The sequence below is a fragment of the Falco rusticolus genome, chromosome 5 (genome assembly GCF_015220075.1).
Source record: "Falco rusticolus isolate bFalRus1 chromosome 5, bFalRus1.pri, whole genome shotgun sequence".
NCBI classification, from domain to species: domain Eukaryota; kingdom Metazoa; phylum Chordata; class Aves; order Falconiformes; family Falconidae; genus Falco; species Falco rusticolus.
Window position 1 is genome coordinate 57,078,726 of NC_051191.1, and position 18,146 is coordinate 57,096,871.

At 48.0% G+C, this 18,146-nt stretch overlaps 1 protein-coding gene across 3 annotated transcripts; it reads left to right on the top strand.

Moving 5' to 3' along the window:
• The first annotated feature begins 841 nt into the window (after positions 1–841).
• Positions 842–17,290, top strand: CBX7 (chromobox 7). Of its 3 annotated transcripts, none has more exons than XM_037388709.1 (6): positions 842–1,101; positions 2,482–2,525; positions 6,554–6,619; positions 7,132–7,198; positions 7,807–8,146; positions 10,848–17,290. In XM_037388709.1, the coding sequence occupies exons 1-6, from the start codon at positions 1,033–1,035 to the stop codon at positions 10,880–10,882; spliced, it is 621 nt and encodes a 206-aa protein (XP_037244606.1). In that variant the 5' UTR covers positions 842–1,032; the 3' UTR covers positions 10,883–17,290. The 3 variants fall into 3 exon arrangements, with proteins under 3 accessions (XP_037244606.1, XP_037244604.1, XP_037244605.1); XM_037388707.1 differs by having other exon boundaries at positions 845–1,101; positions 10,199–17,290; XM_037388708.1 differs by having other exon boundaries at positions 846–1,101; positions 10,202–17,290.
• The last annotated feature ends 856 nt before the right edge of the window (positions 17,291–18,146 follow it).

The window sequence follows — 18,146 nt, forward strand, 5'->3', positions numbered from 1 at the left end:
TGACACGCAGTCACAGCGGAGGAGCGACCGAGCATGTTTGTGGGAGAAAAGGTAGCCACACATGTTGAAAAAAGCACCTGCTCTGATGCAAAAACATCCGAGGAGACTTTTAAAACACAGCCTGTTGTTTAATGCAGTGGTCGGGAAGAAAAAGCACAATTCTGCACACCAGATTGGTGCACAAAGGAGCCTGGACACCTCGGTGCTGAATGCCTGTTCACAACGCTCCTGTTTGCTCGTGCCTTACCCTAGAAAGCCTTGGCCACCTTGAAGAGGTGGCCGTAGGTCCTGCCTGTTTCAAGATGTCAAACACCTACGTGTGTGCTCTGTCCTTAAAACCCCTCAGCACTTCACCACAAGGCACTTGAAGCGGGTGCCCGGACAACCGAGCCGCACCGGGTCTCTTCTGCATCGGCCCGTGCCGCCACCTCTCCCTGCCTCAGCACTTTGTCACCTGGTGTTTTCCCACCCGCCGCCGACGCCACGAGATCGCTGAGGGCCGTTCCTGTGGAACACACTCGTAAATATCACCGCTTTGCGGCGGCCGACCGTTTTCCTCACGGCGCTCGCTCCGCAGCCGCCGGGGCGTTGGAAACCGGCGGCCCTTCCCGTGAGGAAAGCGGGGTGCCGGCGGGAGCCCGGCTCCCAGGGAAAGGCGGGGAGGCCGGCTGCCGGCCACGGGCTGCGGCGGGCGGCGGCGGGAGCGGGGGCTGAGGCGGGGAGGCGGGAGCGGCCCCTCAGGCGGTTCCCGCCCAACCCGCGCCGCGCCGCGCCCCGCCCCCCCCCGCGCGAGCCGGGGAAAACGTTGCGCAGGTTCTAAAGCGGGGCGGGGGGAGGGGAGGGGGCGCGGCCGCGCGCGAGGGGGCGTGTGAGGGGGAGCGGTGGGTAACGGCCGCCAGCGGGCAACGGCCGCCGCCACCGGGCCAGCCGCGACCGCCGCCGCCGCGGGAGGCAGCCCCCGCCCGCGCCCTCCGCCGTGCGACAGCCGGCTCCGCCGGTGTCCGGCGCCAGCGCCGCTGCCCCGCCCGCCGCATGGAGCTGTCGGCCATCGGGGAGCAGGTGTTCGCGGTGGAGAGCATCCGCAAGAAGCGCGTGCGGAAGGTGGGCAGCGGCGGGGCGCGCGCCGGGGCACCCCTCGCCTCTCCTGCCTCGCACGAGCGCGGGGGGCGTGGTGGGCGCGCGCGTGGCCGCCCTGCCTTCGCCTCCCCCCCCCCCCCCCCATGCCCGCGCGGAGTAACGGGCAGCCGCGCGCTGCCGGCGGGGCGGTACCGGCACCTGCCCGCGGGGCGGCGGGGCGGGGGGGGCGGGAGTGCCTCGTGAGGGGTGTGTGCTTCGGGGGGCTCCGCGGGGGGGCCGGCCGGGCTGAGGGGGGGGGCGGTGTCACCGCCGGGGGCTTCCGCTTCCAAAAATCCGTGCTGGTGGCAGCGGAGCTGGCGGCGGGAGGGGCTTCGGGAGGGCCCGGTGGGCAGCTGCGTGACTCAGTTTCCCCATCAGTGGACACACGCGCTGTCCCGGCAGGGCGCTACGAGGCCTAGCCCGTAAGCACGCAGCCTGCGGGGACCCTCCGGCGGGAAGTTCCTCACAGGGCAGTGTTTCCAAGCGCTGGGGAGCCCATGAGCCCCCCGTGAGGAAGACAAAACCGGCTCCCTGGCCCGAGGATCCAGGTGCTGTGCTGTTGTGTAAAGGTGCTTGCGGCTGCAGCAGCGGCACTTCAAGGGATGGGCATCCCGCGCGTGCGAGGGCCTCTGCCACACTTTGGGAAGTCCTTAACAAGCTCCTCAGTATAATATTAAAGATCTTAATAGTTGTACACATTGCTCATGGAGCCCTTGAACATGGTTTCCAATTGCTATGCTTTTTTTTTTTTTTTGCTTGGGTTGTTGGATTTTTTTTTCTTTTTACATCTTGTGCTTGGACTGAACGAATAAATGGATAACTCTGAACTTCAGCTGTGCGCTGCTGTTTGCTTGGGTGGAAAGGTTGAGTGACTGTGATGATGGGACAGCGTTTGAGTAGAGTGTGTAGCAACTGGAAGGGAAGTTGAAGAGATATATCATAGGTTCTGAAATACTGTATTTCATCTCTGCTTGAACAAAATTCCTTTGACACTTGCTTCTGGCATACATCTCCTTCTCGCATTTATGCATGCTGCCTTCTTGTAGGATTGTCTGTAAATGTGGGAATGATTGCAGTCTTGCTCTCCAGTTGGCTTTTGGGGTCCTGCCTGCAAGGCTTCTGCAAAGGTATGACCCCAGGTTGATGGTAGTTCAAGCATGCTTAAATACCCCTGCGTTACTATTTTCTGGGGAAAAAGTTATAGCGAGCATATTTGAATGAGGAAGTGGCTTTGTTTTGAAAATAAAGGGATGGGAAACGAGATTTTCAGTTGCAGAGTTTAGGCCTGTTCATTGGTTGCATCTCTTGCTGTAGCCCATATTTGGTTGCAGACTTCACCTGTTTTCTTCCCTTTTCTGCCTTTAGGGTAAAGTAGAATACCTGGTGAAATGGAAAGGATGGCCCCCAAAGTAAGTTGTTTTACTTGGTTTTTACGCCTTTAATATTTGGTAATAGCTTACATTGTATCGCTACAACTGAGTATCCCGCTCTTAACAGGTAACCTTTTGTCCCTGGTTCCAACAACAATAAACAAAAACAAAGAGCTATAAACCAAAACCAAATCTATTTCTGGACCAGCAGCTGAGGGATGCAAACTGTGTGCCAGTCTATTCTGACTGGGTTTTGCCACCACTGAAATATTCCATTGAGATGCTTTCTAGATACAAATGGTTTTAAATTCATTACGAGTTTAACAGGGAACCCTGATTCTTCTGAACTTGGAATGGCTCCTGCTTTCCTGAGTCAGCACCGAGAGGATCCCACTTTATTTTTAGAGCTATATGCGGTTTTTTAAAATAGAAAACAAGTTGATGGTCTTGTCTTGTTGTTCTACTACTTCCCCTCTGCTATTCACAAACGGAAAGGGGCAATGTTTCAGATTTATTGATTGTAGCCAAATGCAGGTGATCTTTGTCCCTTGAAAATTACTGCCATGTCTTCATTTCCTTGTCTGAAACCTTCTGTTATTTTGAGTGTCTCTTCTGCTTTTGCTTTGGTTGCTATGTTGCAAAAAGGGAAAAAAAAATTTTTTTTGCGGCATTGCTGTACATTGTTTGTAGATATTTTTCTTATTAAAATGCAGCTGCCTCTGAAGAAGAGTGATTGCTCTGGGTCTAAACAGTCTGTAAAAGGCTTTAAGATTAAAAGGATTAGGTAACTGGAGAATATTACTATGTTAGCTAGCGGTCTAGTAGAACAGCCCCCTGACCAGCCTGTATGGGGCCCTGTCTTTGCTTTTCTGTTTGCAGCTCTGTGTGGGTACAATTACATTACACATGCAGTTGCGCTGTGTGTTGCTAAGCAAAGGGGGCTGCTTTTACGGCTTCATCCTTGCAGTTGCAAAGCAGGGCCCACTAGGATGGTCCTAACAGATTGTACCTGGTGTCTAAGAAGTTGAAATGTGTTCCTACGTGCCATAATCCTCGTGCCTAATCCTTGTGCTTATAGGGCATGTGTGAATACAAGCAGCTTCCCCTCTCTGGTGGTGGTGGGAGAGGGTGACTTTGTTCTTGACTGTAAGTTCTGCTGTCAAAGCGTAACCTTGTGCACTTGTTGAGCGCCAGTTGCCATGTAGTTTGGGTCAGTTCTTGGACTGCTTCAGCCTTCTAAGTAGCCAAGCCTTGTTTAATCACTGTTAGAAGTTGGGAAATGTGTTTGTAGTCTGTGAGGCACCATCCCCTTTTGGCCAGAATACTGATGTTTATCCCATTCTCCTTTCAACAAGTGCATTGAGGTCCTTCCTTTGTAAAGTCACTTGCCAAGAAGGTGGGTTGAGGCATGGCGTAGTTTTCCTCGGACAGAACAGCCCTTATTCTTACTGCTGCCTTTCCTTGCCATGTGCCTTGGAACTCTGGGAGAGCTAGAAGCTCTCTTTTGGGAATTAAAAGCACAGCTTTCTGCCCAGGGAGCAAGGGGATGCCAGAGTTCCCTTCTTCTGATGCTGTGACATGTCCAAACATCTTCGCTCTTTCCCCAAACGCCAAATCTGAGAAACACTGAATTTTTTTTTCTTCGCCCATGCTCCCACCCTCCCCTAAACTGTTCACCTGTTGGTTTGAGTTGCTTAAAACCAAGATGCTTTGAGCATTGAAGTCGCTTTCATCCTAGTAGGCTCTGTTCCGTGTTTCTGAACATGCATATGTCTGTGATAGCATGCAGCACCACAAGCTGTTTGCGTCTTTATTTTCCAGCATACTCAGTTTCCCCATCCCACATCGTGTTTCTCTTCATTCCCCTCCCAAACTTTGTCTTAATGCTCTTTGTAATCTCTGTACAAGTTGTCCCATCATTCCCATCAGAGGCTTCATGGAAGGGAGTAAGGATAGGTCAGCAGTTTGATGCTTTCCCACATAATTGACTTTTCACTTTTTTTCCTTTCGTTTTAATAATAAATTCTTGTTAATGTCCTGCACCTCAGATTTCTGGATTGTACTCCTGGAGTCAGGGAATGGAGGAGTTACTATCTGATTCTAGTTACAAGCTTGTTTACAACTTGTATTGGAGTTTAGAGGGGAGGGGGAAGAGGAGGAGTAGAAGGAGGGGGAAGGAACATCATATGATCTATGTTTTCCAGAGTGCCTCTCTGCGGTTCTGCTGCAGCCTGGGCTGTGTGTACCCGTATATATAGCTCTCTGTGTGTATGCGCATGCGCATGGCAAACTGAGCCATGTTTTTTTTTTTATATGCAGTGTTTTGCCACTGCAGAGAAGCCAGAAACTGAACTGCAGAGAAAAAGGCAACACCCACCAGGGTTGTTTTTTTTTTAAAGCAAATCCCCTTTCCTCTCCTGCCTATGCAAAGCAATCCAATGTTTTGCCCTCCCTGTGTTATTATTTTTCTTAAATTTGTAGAATGAATGCCAGAATCCCCGCAGCTGGGAGGAAACCTTCCTCTGTTCAAACAGTAACTTGGCTTTGACAGCTCACAGTCAGGTTGCTGCAGGAGGTTCGAGCAAAGGAGGGAGGGAGGGATCAGCTGGTTAGGAAGAAGTGTCTGTTCTTAACTCTCTGATGTACAGTGCACCTTGGGATATCTGAATTTCATATTTTTGTTTCTCCATTTTGCAAAAGAATTGTACTTTTATTTCTAGACCCATTCTCCATGAATGCTATCCATACCTGTCTTCCATCTAATGGAGAGATGAAAGGGAAAAGCATTCCCACACCACCTCCCCTGTGTACATATATGCATGTACCATGTGCCCTTGTGTGTAGCCTAGACTTCATCCTGAAATGTAAAAATCCTAATTGGCTTTTCCCCTGTTTCAAGGCACTGATATCAGTGCCCCCTTGCCCACCTGCATGTGGCTTGTCTCTTGCTCTCCTCCCCAAGGGCTGGGGAGGTGCTTTGTCTCCAGGCCCTGGACCTCACATTCCAGGAAAATTAACAATTTGAGCATTTGGGGTTTCAGACTTGCTTTCTTGCCTTTGAGTTTCTATGGTAGGGACATGCCACCCACCTTTTCTGGGCACACATGACCCCTTAGAAGCAAACTTGACATGAGGACTACCCTGTGATTCTTTCACCTTCCACAATGGGAGTTTTTGCTGCTTCTGCTTGGTATGAAGTGCAGCAGTGCCCTTTGGGAACCAGTTTTGGTGTTGCCTGCTGGGTAGGTTCAGTCCTTTCCTGAACATCTGACTCCTGTCACAGCTGTCTCAAAATCGAGGCAGGAGATGGGGCAGTGAGTGACACTGTTCACAGGCTACTTTCAGAGCATCAAGCTTATTTTGAGTAGTTTTGGTAGCCCTGACCACAATGCAGATGTGTTCCTCCTGCACCGGTACAGAAACACTGGTGACCTCTGCTAGATAAAAATAACCCGCAGGGGCAGTTGAGCAAGAGGAGGAACAGTTGGAAAATCGCTGTCAACTTGCCTCAGGGCCCAGGTCTAAACATGTTTAGTTTAATAGCATCAGTGGAGAAAAATTAAACTCTTCTTAAATGAATACTTTCAGCTCCGGTTATTAGAGGTAATTAATAATGCAGGTGAGAAAGCATACTTACTCTTTCAGCAACCTAAATTAAGAGAGACCTATTTTTCAGAAAGCTGTATTGGATTGCATCTCATTGTTCCATGGGGTTTGTTGGATTTGAGGGAGTGCTGTAAATGAGACCTGTTTAGGCACTGACTTAAAATCAGTTTTAAGTGTCTGCAGAGTCTTTGCAAATAGTGTGAAGGGGGCCCTGGGGAGGAAAGTCTTCCCTGTTCTCCTTTAAAGAGCTGCCTGACACTTGGCCCTGCCTGTTTTGGGAAGGGGAGGTGGTGTCTGCTGGAAGTTGGGGGTGCAGAAAGGCTGAGATTCCTCAGAGCTCTTGCAGTGTTGTGGCAGGCCCCACCAACTCTTGTGAAGGCAGTATCCAGGGCCACAGCACATTGGTAGCAGGCCTGCAAAAAAAGTATTGTTTACTTTATATTCCTTATGTTTTTCTTCAGATACAGCACATGGGAGCCAGAGGATCATATCTTGGACCCTCGCCTGGTAGTGGCTTACGAAGAAAAGTAAGGCACATGTTCTTTCTCTCCCTGGACACAGGAAAAGGAAATAGTGTCTTTATTTCACAGCATGTACAAAGTGCCCCTGTTGTCCCTGCTTCAATCAAAGATGACATGTATAGCAATGAATCCTGCTTGATCTCTGTATCCTGGTGTTGGCTGAGGCAGACAAGATGGGGTTAAAGCAGCTTTGATTGGCACTGTTCAGTAAATGAGGCCAAGAACAAGCAGCACTGAGCCAAAGAGCAATCAGTCTTAGGTTTTGATCAGGTCCAGGGCTCGACTGATGTGAGGTGGTAAGTTTCCCTAACCCATCCTTGATCAGCAGTCAAAGAAATTCCCTTATTGTAAGGCTTTCACTCCTACAAGAAGCAATTCCAGGACATTCTTCAAGCCCACACTGGTCATCATTGGATTTTAATGCGGGAAATGAGGGAGCTGTGCTGCAAAAGGTAGATGTCCTGACTAGGTTTTGTGCTGTGGTATTTAGTACTCTGATTTGTGTTCCTCTTTCACAGGGAAGAGCGAGACCGTGCATCAGGGTACAGGAAAAGAGGCCCCAAACCAAAGCGCCTCCTACTGCAGGTAGCCTCTTGCTCTTCTGTGTATTTCTAACTCATTAGCTGCTCTGCTGCTCCTCTGCTCACAGGGAGGTGGAAACTATCAGTTTGCTGTTTTATGGACAAAACTGGAGGTAACAAGCTTACACAACAACATGAAATCAGTGGGTAGGCAGATACTTTTAACCTGTTAGCTGAAGAGCCAGCTAACTTGTCTTTAAAAAAAGCTAAACAAAACAAAACAATCAACAACAGTTCTTGCTGTCTGAACTAGGATTTTCTAAACTTTGGGCTTGGGTGGTTGCAGGTTACCTGGTTTGTGTGCTCTTTCAATTTCACGTTGGGCTTGGACTTTACATCATATTAAAGGTAGACACTGGTTGGAAGCAGAGTTCCAGCATGCCTTGACTGCTGCCAAGCAAAGCAGCCAATCCTAGGAAGCACATATTAGGAAGAGCTTAGATGGCAGTTGAAGAGGCGAGAGAAACAGTGTTGTAGAAGCAGCACAACTTATCCTAGCTCATCTAGGTGTTCGGGGACTGAACAGAGAGTAGTTTCCTGGCTCCCAGGTGGGAGCCCTGACTGTATTATCTGATTTCCTCTCTGACCCTTGCTGCATTGATGTCTTGGCAGCGACTCTATGGCATGGACTTGAGGAGTGCCCACAAGGGAAAGGAGAAGCTCTGTTTCTCTCTTGCACGGAGGTTTGGAGGAGGAGACAGTAGCATGCCAGGGGCCAAGCCAGGGCAGGCAGAGTTCTCAGAGAAGACTGGGGGAACGGTCCTGCCATTCTCTCTCCGGAAGCAACGCAAAAACCAGAAGTACCTGCGACTGTCAAGGAAGAAGTTCCCCCGCATGGCAAGCCTGGAAAGCCGAAACTGCAGGCATGAGTTCTTCCTGAATGATGCAGTGGGCCTAGAGGCCAGGCAGGGCCCTGAGGACTGGGAGGCCATGCAGCACACCAGCAAGGAAGGTAAGGCCAGACACCTCGGCTGTGAAGTTCTGGGGTAGCAAAGGATGCTCTGCATGCTTCCTCCTTGCTTGCCTCATCCTGGGATTGTGGTTTGGGTCAGGTCCTCAGAGCAGCTCTCGCTGGCTGACATTGTGGCCCTCTTGTTTGGATGAATAGCACGGATTAATCTGCTTTTTTGGTGCTGTTGCCTCCCTGTAGGCTTTGTATCAGTAATGCCCCTCCCAGCAGAAGATACTGCATGTGGAAGGTGCTGCAAGTTACTCCCCTCTTACAGTTTCCTCCTAGCAGAGGCGACGTGCAGGTGTGATAGGGATGAACTCTGCCTCTGTCCACATATCCACATGTGTTCAGCCTGCTGCTCTGCTAAAAGGAGCTCGGCTGGCAGTGGGCAAGCTTGGGCATGAGAGCTGCTCTCCTAGTGCTGCTCTGATAAGCATACAGGAATGCCGTTAGGAACCCATAGTGCATTCCTCTGCCCCCTCCTTCCCTATTCTCTCCACACCCCACATCCTGTAAAGTCTCTTGCTCTAGAGCTATGTGAGAGGGGGATGAGAGATGAAGTGAGGATGGTAACTCCTGCCTGATCCACTGAATAGGCAGCGTGGGTGTAGGCATGGGAGTTGTCCAGGCATATTTGGCATTTTGGGGAGGGATACCAGCACCTTGTGCAGATGGGCTGTGGGAAGGGTGTGTTTTCTGAGTTACGAAGAAAACTCTATCCCTGCATTATTAGAGCTTCTGAAGGCACAGCTTTGCTAAGGAGTGGAAAGCCAGGACTTGTGCTGCTTGTAGTAGCTAAGGGAATCCTGTTACTCCTTGCTAGGGGTAGCTGTTAGCCAGGCTGGATTAGGCAGCATTTTGAGGAGAGAGCTGTGTTCTGGCAATCAACGTTATCCCCTCCTTTCTGAGAGGGACTCAAAGAGTGCCCAAAATACAGGGAGGCTTCAACGGTGGTAGCACAGACGAACCCAGCTCTGCGTCCTGCCAATGGGCAAATATGTGAGGCTCTTCCCCCCTGGAAGTGGTGGGTTCTAAAGCACTTGGGGATCAGAAGAATGAATGGTTCTACAGAAATGTAAAACTGTTTTTGTTATCCCTTTGACACGTGGCTTGCATGGAATTCCAATTATTGTTAGGTGGGTTAGACTCTTTCTGAGGTGAAAGTAGGCACCCCAGGTATTTGAGACAGAGGCCAGGAAATACACTTTTAAGGGGCCCTCATTCCTTGCCTGGTTTGGGACAACAAGGTGTATAGTATAGGTCTAGTGACAGGGAGAGGGTACGTTTTCCTTCCTCTCTCTGTATTTTTGTGGCTGTCTCTGGGGCTTGGGGGAAGTGAGGCTTAGGGTGGCAGAGAGACTGATAATTATTACTGCAGTGAAAAAGTGCAGGGATGCTTGGGTTTCTTGTATGTAGCTATCCAGGAGCACAGAAAGGATAGAAGAAAGGGAGAACAACCTCTCTGTGAAGCAGTATTGACAGATTTTTTTGGAGAGAATCACACCCAGGCTGCATTACAGGTGCAGTACAAGGAACACTCTCCATTTTGGATCCCTTTGACTCCCCCAGGAGTATCTGAAGAGCATGTGTAAGAGTTTGTGATTTTTTACTTTTCAACGGGATAGGACATTTATAAGCAGGTGAGCTCACTCCTGGATGAGTGTGCTTTGCTGACACAGCCAAATTAGGGGCTGAGATGAGGTGAGAGGTATCAGGGAATTGTGGATGGTTAGATGAGCCGAGTGGTGTTACAGGGTCTTTTGACCTCTGCGTAGCCTGCTCCAATGCTGGCGTGTGTCTGGACACCTTCGCTATTCTTTCCTTTTCCCATTATATCCTGCAGGGATCCTCTATTTTCCCATAGCCTCTGAGGGGAGGGCTTGCCCATGCTCTTTCTTGCCTTTGTGCAGATTCAGTACAGGCTGTTTTCACCCACCGTTTGTCAGAAAGGAGGCCTCTCTTTCCATCCTTCCCTTCCCTCTCTTCTTCCTCCTTTCCTTCTCCCTCACCTCTCTCTTGCTAACCTACTCTTATCTGCCTCTCCTTCTGCAGCAGATGTGGATGGCAGTCTCCCTTGGATTCCCACTGTGCCCCCCAGCGAAGTGACAGTGACAGACATCACAGCAAACTCCATTACCGTCACTTTCAGAGAAGCACAAGTGGCTGAGGGCTTCTTCCGAGACCGGAGCGTGCAGTTCTGAATCTCCATTTTCAGTGCTCCCCAAAACCAGTGCTTTTAGGGTGGGGCTAGGGAAGGGTTGTTTTATCCCTTAAGAAAAAAAAAAATATCCAAAATGTGTCCTCTTAAAATGTTTACAGATACCTTTTTTTTTTTTAAAAAAAAAACAACGAACCAACCAACCACCAACCACCCTCTCTCTTTTCTCCTTTTTCCCCTTTCAGATACGCAAAAAAGGGCAGTGTAGGGGGTGTGTGTTTGTCATTGCTTTGTCCATCTGAAAAACTGACAGCCCTTTCCCTGGCAAAGACTCCCCTCCTAGATGTGAAAGCAGCAAGCTGAACAATTTGCCTTTTATCCTGTTAAGTGGTGGCAGCTGCATTTGTGGGGAGAGGGCATGTGAAGGTGGAAAGAGAGCTGGGTCTCTAGTCTGCTGCCTTGTTTTGCAATTGATATCCCTTGGATAAAGATACTTCTCTGTGCATTGCTCTTCCTACCTTCCTCCTCCCTCTCTTCCTGCAGCAGTGAGAGGCAATGGATCCTACCTGTGTAGATAACTCCAGTCTTAACAGACTTCCTCTCCAGTGCTGTTTCCCCTGTGGCCTGCTGTCAGGACTTCAGATCCATGTTTGCCTGTCTGTGGTAAGTCAGTCTTTGCAGCGTGGGTCCATATAGACAGCAGAGGTTTCTCCGTTTGATAGTTGATCATGTGGAAAGACTGAAATGCGTCTCTGAAATCTAGATTGGCAACATAAATTCAATTTGCACTCACTAAAAGCTCAGAAACCCAGTGCAGACATACTGTTCTGTATATGCTGAAGAGGATTTCCGGGCTTGGCTCTGCTGTGTGAGGAATGCATTATGGGGAGTGGGGTATTTTTACCCTTTGCCAAATTCAGTATTAATAACAAATGCTACCCTGAATCTGTGGTAATAAGTTGGTTGAAAACCGGCTCCTCTCCCCTGGGAGGAGGGGCCAGTAGGACAACTAAAGCATTGCCTGGCACTGCAAAGATATCCAAGATACTGGCACAGGCCCAGGACACAGGAATTGGAGAGAACTGAGCTAGAAACGGACCTTGATTAGCAGCAAATTCTGTTCTTGGATCCCATTGAGAGATCCAAGGTAAACAACATGTGGGGAAGGCGTGTATTAGATTTGAGGAAGGGGTTAAAAAAAAAAAGTCTTAATTCTTAGCAATGAGAATTCTTGGATTGTACTGCCTGAGTAATATTCTTCTGTGACTCTGGTCTCCTCACAGTATCTGTGATCCTGTACTACTTTACTGATAGGAACTTCCCCTTGGAAGGCTTAAAAAAATCTTTGCCAAGGAAAGCGGTCTGCGTTTCAATAGACCCTGCCTGATCTTGCACTTAAAAATGCCTTGTGCTGGACTGCCTGTGACACTTTAAGGTTTTGGAAAAATTGATGTATTTTGAGTTAGTAGTTTAGCATAGCATCTGTTCTTGCACATGCATGTTCTCTTCCATTTTTTTAAAAGCAAATTTTATTTAACTTAAAATTTAAAATACAGACCTTTTCCTACGGAAAGCAAGAAAAGTAAGTTAGAGTCTAAAATGGGAACTGCGGGACAGAGTGCTGCAGGGTAACATTGGCTACTGTCATGATTACTGTTCTTAAATCCTTTGTTTCCTCTGCCCACCCCACCTGAAGCATCTCTTACCTGCTGTATTTATTCTACAAGCCTTCTGAGCTCTAAAGACCCTGTGGAAATCCTCAATGTGTTCCTTTGAAGGGCTTGGCTGCTAGCCTGCAGAATTTGGGAGCTCTGGGACTTCTGGTCCTCCAAACATCTACCTTTTGCGAAATGCTTGGACTGCCCCTGTGGTTTTTATTAAAAGAAGGTTTTACCTCAAGATAGGATGTGGCGGCTCAGTATAGACTTAGGATTTCCCCTTCCATCTCAGAGCTGTTTGAGTAGGCCTATCTTCCACTGTGTCACAGCAGTGTAAGGACCACTGGGAAGATCTTGAATTACTGGACTAACCTTTTGTCTCTCAAGGTAAGTGACATGGGAGTTTCATTATGGGGAAATCTGAGAGGGTGAGAAGTGGAAGCTGGGGGATGGAGAAGTTATGTGGTGGGAGGAAGAGTGAGTGGGAAAGCAATAGCTAGCAAGGGCAAATTGATGAGGTAAGCATACAGGCTCAGGATGTTTGTTAAACGTGGGTGTCCAGAGCGAGGCTTCTGTGTCTGGAGCTGCACCCTCTTTTGCAGGATGTGGGGTCAGACAGTATTGTCATCGTCACCCCACACACACCCCCACACACTTACTCTCCCCAACACTTGCCAAATGTGCTGATTACCTGCATCTCTTTCTTGTTGTGACCAGCGGATGCACCACATGGCTGAGTCCACTCTTGAAGGTTGTAGAGGGTCAAGTAGTTAGAGCTGCAGAAGCATAATATTTTAGCTTATTTTATAAAAAGTCTTGAACTCCAGCTCTTCCTGCTAAATCTTCGTGGCGTTTATGGGATCTGGTTTCTTTATTCTAATGCAGCTACTGCTGCCTTTGTCCTGTCTTCCATCTCAGTGTACAAATACACCAGAAAAGCTTCCTAAGGTTCCTGGCTTTGGCTGACATTGGAAGCAATACCAATCCTGCGGCAGGAAAGAGCTTGTCCTAATAAACTGGATTTCCATCCTCTGCTTTTCTCTCCACTCATCAGCTGAGACTTCTCAATGTTTTGTTTTGGCATTTCTCTTTAAACATCTTTGCTTCCTCCTGCAGTGGAGTTTTCAAAGACCTGTGGTGGTCTTTCAAAGAGGGTCCACCCACAGCTTCATATCTTAATCACTTCTTGGATCAGGCTTGCTTGTGTTCTGCTGGTGACTAATCTCACTACACAAAGTGTTGAACAAAGTACTTTGCTATCATGCTGCTTTGTGTACAGGTCAGAGGAGTTAACCCTTATCAGGTTAAGATGCAACAAGTTGCATGTGTGTGGGTTTGGTTTGTGTGTGTGAGGAGGAGTTTGTGCTAGGAAACTAAGCAGTTACTGTGTTGGGGTGGACTTTTTTTTTATTTTACATTCATGAATTCTTTCTTGTCTTAAAGATCTGTTTGAGAAGATTTTTCTCTTGATATTTTAAAAATCTGGCTCTGTTCCATATTGTCTGGTGACATATTGTTGTAAACTTCCTTGGTAGAGCTGGTCTTGAGGGACTTTAAAATTAGTGTTATTCCACTTCTGCAGGTGTAGACGTGTAGGGGTTTTTCATTTGTGATGGAATGAGAGGTTGTCTGGGTTGTCTTGTCTCTTCTCCCCAGTGCTGTTCATCTGCCAGTTCAGCCCAAAATTTGAAAACTGAATTGGGACCTCTTGGGCTAACATACCATGAAAATCAGATGCTGTACTCAGAGCTTCGTTAAGCATTCCGTTTGATTAGAAGAGCCAGAATAGCATCCAGCTGAAGCTGAGTTTAATAATTCTATTTGAAGCACAAGCTGAGAATAGAAATGGGCTAACTCTCCCATACCTCGTTTGGCTCCATGGCTGTAAACAAGAAAAACTTCAGCCAGTGGAAATTACTGAACTGTATGCAAGAAACAAACTTCTCGAAGAAGAACGGTTCTTTCCTACGGTCATTCTTAGAACTCTTCCCATGTGAGAATTTACCAGCCACAATCGGGGGATGGAAGTTTGGAATTTTTTATTTCATAGATCTTCTAACAGTGAACTCGCTGTATATATGACAGAACTGAGGGGTTTCATGAGACTGGAAAACCTTTATTGTTAACACTGTGTTTGAAACAAACAAAAAACCACCCCAGACCTGTGGAAAGGACTGTCTCTGTTCCTGGATAGTTATAAATGAAATGTTATTGCTCTGATACATGTGATGCCTTGGAACAGCAAGTTTTAACACATAAAATAGTGGCATTAAGTAGCCTTGTAGCTCCTGCATGCTCCTTAGTGTCTTGCATTTGCTTGGGCACCCTTCTGCTTGTGAAGTCAGACCAAGGTGGGGGTTTTTTTGTGGATTATTTTTTTTTCTTTTTTAAGCAAGAACAGGATATTATTGTGAGAAAACTCAAAAGCAGTTCCATTTGCCAAAATAAGCCCAAATTTGTTAGTGAATCGACCCTTGCTTATGTTAGAGCCTCAGAGAGAAAGAAGCTTATTGAGAAATGAATGGCTTTTTTTGTTGTTGTTAGTGTTGTGAAACTGTCCAGAATTGTTCTTCTGGTGTTTTGTGACTGAATGTATAAAATTGTTTGTTCACCTCACAGGGGGGCCCTTGGCCCCAGTACTGTTTCCTGCTGTACACCAGCTAGCGCTGTTTAATTTTACTGGAACAGAGAAGGGAGGCCTCACACAGGTCAAAAAAATAGGCAGGGTAGCTCGTGCAAGACCCTCGGTGGTACCCACAACAGAGGCTGGGGTGTGGAAGACAGCAGCGAGGGCTGTCAGCCAGCCACATCTATCTGAGCAAAGCTAAATCTGCCACCACCTCTCCACGCCTTCCTCTCCTCTCAAGCTTTAAGCTTGTCCTTTGTGAAGTAGGGAAAGTGTAAAAATCTCATTTTCTAAAGCTAGTTGGTATCTACCCATCTTCTGTTCCTCCCTTGCTTACCTGTGGCCTAGGAAGAAGGCAGTGGGCCTTTCTAGGAAGATAGTAGGGGCAGCTGCTTGTCCGGGAAGGGAGGGAAGGAGCTGCCTCAGAGTCGCTCTTGCTAGGCAGTTGAGGACAGGCCTTTGGGTGAGCTGGCAGCTGAGAGAGAAGGTATGTTAGAAGTGCAAAGAACTTGTAGTGAAGCCGATCCCTTGCATCAGTGGGTGGATGCCCCCTGGAGTTCTGAGTGGGCCCTATGGAGAGGAGATGGTCAGTGCTTCATTTATGTATGTTTTACCATTTGGGAAAGCAAGGGAGATGTCTATGTTAACAGCTTGCATAGGGTAACTTCTACGTGGGAATGTATAGCATTGCCACATACAGGTAAAGGGAGCATGTTGCTTTTGCTGTGCTTGTTGTAAAATTATTTTCCCCAAGGGCATCGTAAACTTGTTTTGAGACAATAGCTTATGATCGAGAGACCATGTTGTCCTATGCCAGCTCAACTTATCATCCTTACAGAGAAACCATGAACCTTCTGGGTGTCAAATCACCTCAATACCCCCAAAGCAGCTGGTGAAGATGGGAGGGCCCACCAGACATCCCCAGGACACTTGGAAGGAGAGAGAAGCAGTCACTTAAAATTGAATTCAGGCCCTTCAAATCCTTTCCTGTAACAAGCAACTTCCCAGAGCGATGACCCCTTTTTCTTTTCCACCTCTTTTTCCCTTGCACCCTTAATTTCTCAGAGTATGGTGGCTCAGCAGGGAGCAGGTGGCAGATGATCCCTAGTTAACTGGGAGTAGTAGCAGAGCTCAGTGGGAGAGCTTAATGGCCAACAGGGTGGAGATGGATTGCTATCGAGTCGGGACGGGATGGAAGCTTTGCTGCTGTGATTGTTTCCATCTGTCATGGGCTGCTCTGCAAAAATGCTAGGGAAAAGGGAGAGCTCATAAGGCTGTTTGGAACCTCCATCGCAGCTTATCTTGTTACTGGGGTACCAGAGTTTTGACTGGGAGGGGGATTTTGGAGGAGGGGGTGGAAAGCCTTTTTAAGTATTATTATTTTTTAACCAGAAAATGTAGTGTCAGCACAAAGAAGCTTTTTGCAAATCTGTTTAAATGTTAAGTAGCTTTTTTTGCTTTTAAATCTGAAGTATATTTTGAAGCACTTTGGAAATGCAAAGCACTAGGAGTGCTACATACTCCTTACCGTCTGTCTAAAAGTGGCATTTGAAAAGCAAAAGATGTATGTTTCAGGCCACTGGCTGCTCCTTATCATTTTTCCAGAGCTGCCACCCAACCCTTTGCCTCCCTCCCATGGCAGAAAGGGGAGTGCGGTCCAGGGTGCCAACTAACACGAGGGCTCCCTGGACGGGGAGAGGAGACACACAAAGTCTTGCTGTCTTCAGGGTGCAGGCTGGCTTCCTCCCTCCCCCACCTTCTTTGTCGAAAGAAAGGGGAAAATGAAGCTGAGTTTCGGTTTGAGCGGTCCTAGTCTGGAACTTTGCTTCTTCTGACTCTGGAGACATCTTATAGCGTTTTCTGTCTGAAAAATTGCACCTTATTAGCTTAGTTGAGGAACAGGAAGGTATCTGTCCTTCTGCAGGGAGTGGGGAGAGGAAGGGAGGGTGAACCAGGAGCTGTCTTCAGTAGCTACTGGATTTTTCCAGACGCCATTTCCTCACTCATCACCAACAGAACGGCAACAAAAGACCTAAAATCTCTTAGATTAAGCTTTTGTTCTGTGCGTCTCAAGAACCTTTTGAGCAGGCTAAGATGAGAGAATCTTTTTCTCCCCCCTCACTTAGCCAGCTCTACAGCTGAGGGAACCCCAGGCCTCTGGCTGGGTTTTCAGCACCAACTCTTTCCCTCATCGTACACACATTGTTCGGGCTGTTTTGCACACTGATTCACCTAATGTGGTGTTCTTCCTTTCTGGTGGGGGGAGGTGGGAGATGGGGTCAGTTAGTGGGGAGGGCCCCGGATTATTTCTGTTCTTGTCTCTTCAGTTGTTGCTGTTGCTCCTGTCAGCTCGCTAGAGTATCTGAGTCTTTGCACACAGAAAGCTTCCTTTTGCACAGAATGAGCTTCTAGCTTTTGTACAGACTAATTGAATGTATTTGGGGAGGGGGGGAAATAGGGAGTAAACCAATTCCAAACAAACCAATTGGAGTTTAATGCCTTTTCTGAGCGAGTACGTGCTGTAAAAGGAGATTGTAATAGCAAAGGGAGGGCAGGCTCGAGTATAATTTGACACAAAGTGTGGTTTTATTTTTGTACTGATATGGATAAGAGACTGTACAGCATCTATTTATTTAGATGATTTATGTGGTAAATGTTGCAAACAAAATTATTAAAATATTAAATATGAGAACTGACATTTACCTAATGGTCTGTTTGTGTGGTCATTTACCTCCCCTTGCTCTAACTCTACAGCTGAATTATTTTCCACCAGTCACTTCTGCTGGTATAAACACACGGCGTGGCTGGAAAAGGAATGGAAAATGTGTGTGTATGCATGAGAAAGATCAGTAAAGAAGGATCGATGAAGAACGGAGCCTGCAGAAGGCTGTTTCTGACATTACTCATTACTTTGATTCAAGGAGGTCAGGTTTTTATTAATTTTTAACCCACTGGGTAAGTTAGAGCTGTACAGAGGTGACCTGGGACAGCTGGTTGTTGGTGGATTAGAATTTGAAGAGGAAAATGCTGATGGCAGGGTGATTGCTGCTATGGGTTTAGGGAGTTCTTGACATCCTCACGCAACACTGCAGTGCCAGGAGAACTGCCAGCACTGGGAGAGTGCTGGTGTGCCCTGTATCCTGTGTCTCTTCTGGGAACAGAGAAACTGAGGCAAGGCCTGGGCTGCCAAACGTGCTCCACACAGGTTGCCAGCAGGGAAGCCCCTCTCCTCCAAGCTGAGTCCTCTGGTGGGTTGGCCTGCAGGGCTTTCAAGGAGCTCCCCGGCAGCACAGCAGCTGCTGGGTAGAGTTTGGCCCCAGGTTCACTGCAGGTAACAAAGGGCTCAGTTAGGGAGCCCAAGTCCTGGAACTGCTGCTACTCTGGAGAGAATCCCAAAGGTCATTTAGTCCACTTTGGTTTCTGACTTGCTCCCTCAAAGGCATGTGCCTCGCCATCCTCTGTGGAGGGGGAGGCTAGCTGTTAATTGAGGTACCTCAGCAAGCAGATGGGGCTGCCCAAGATGTCTTTAGTAGCTCTAACGTGGGGGTGAGCCCTGCA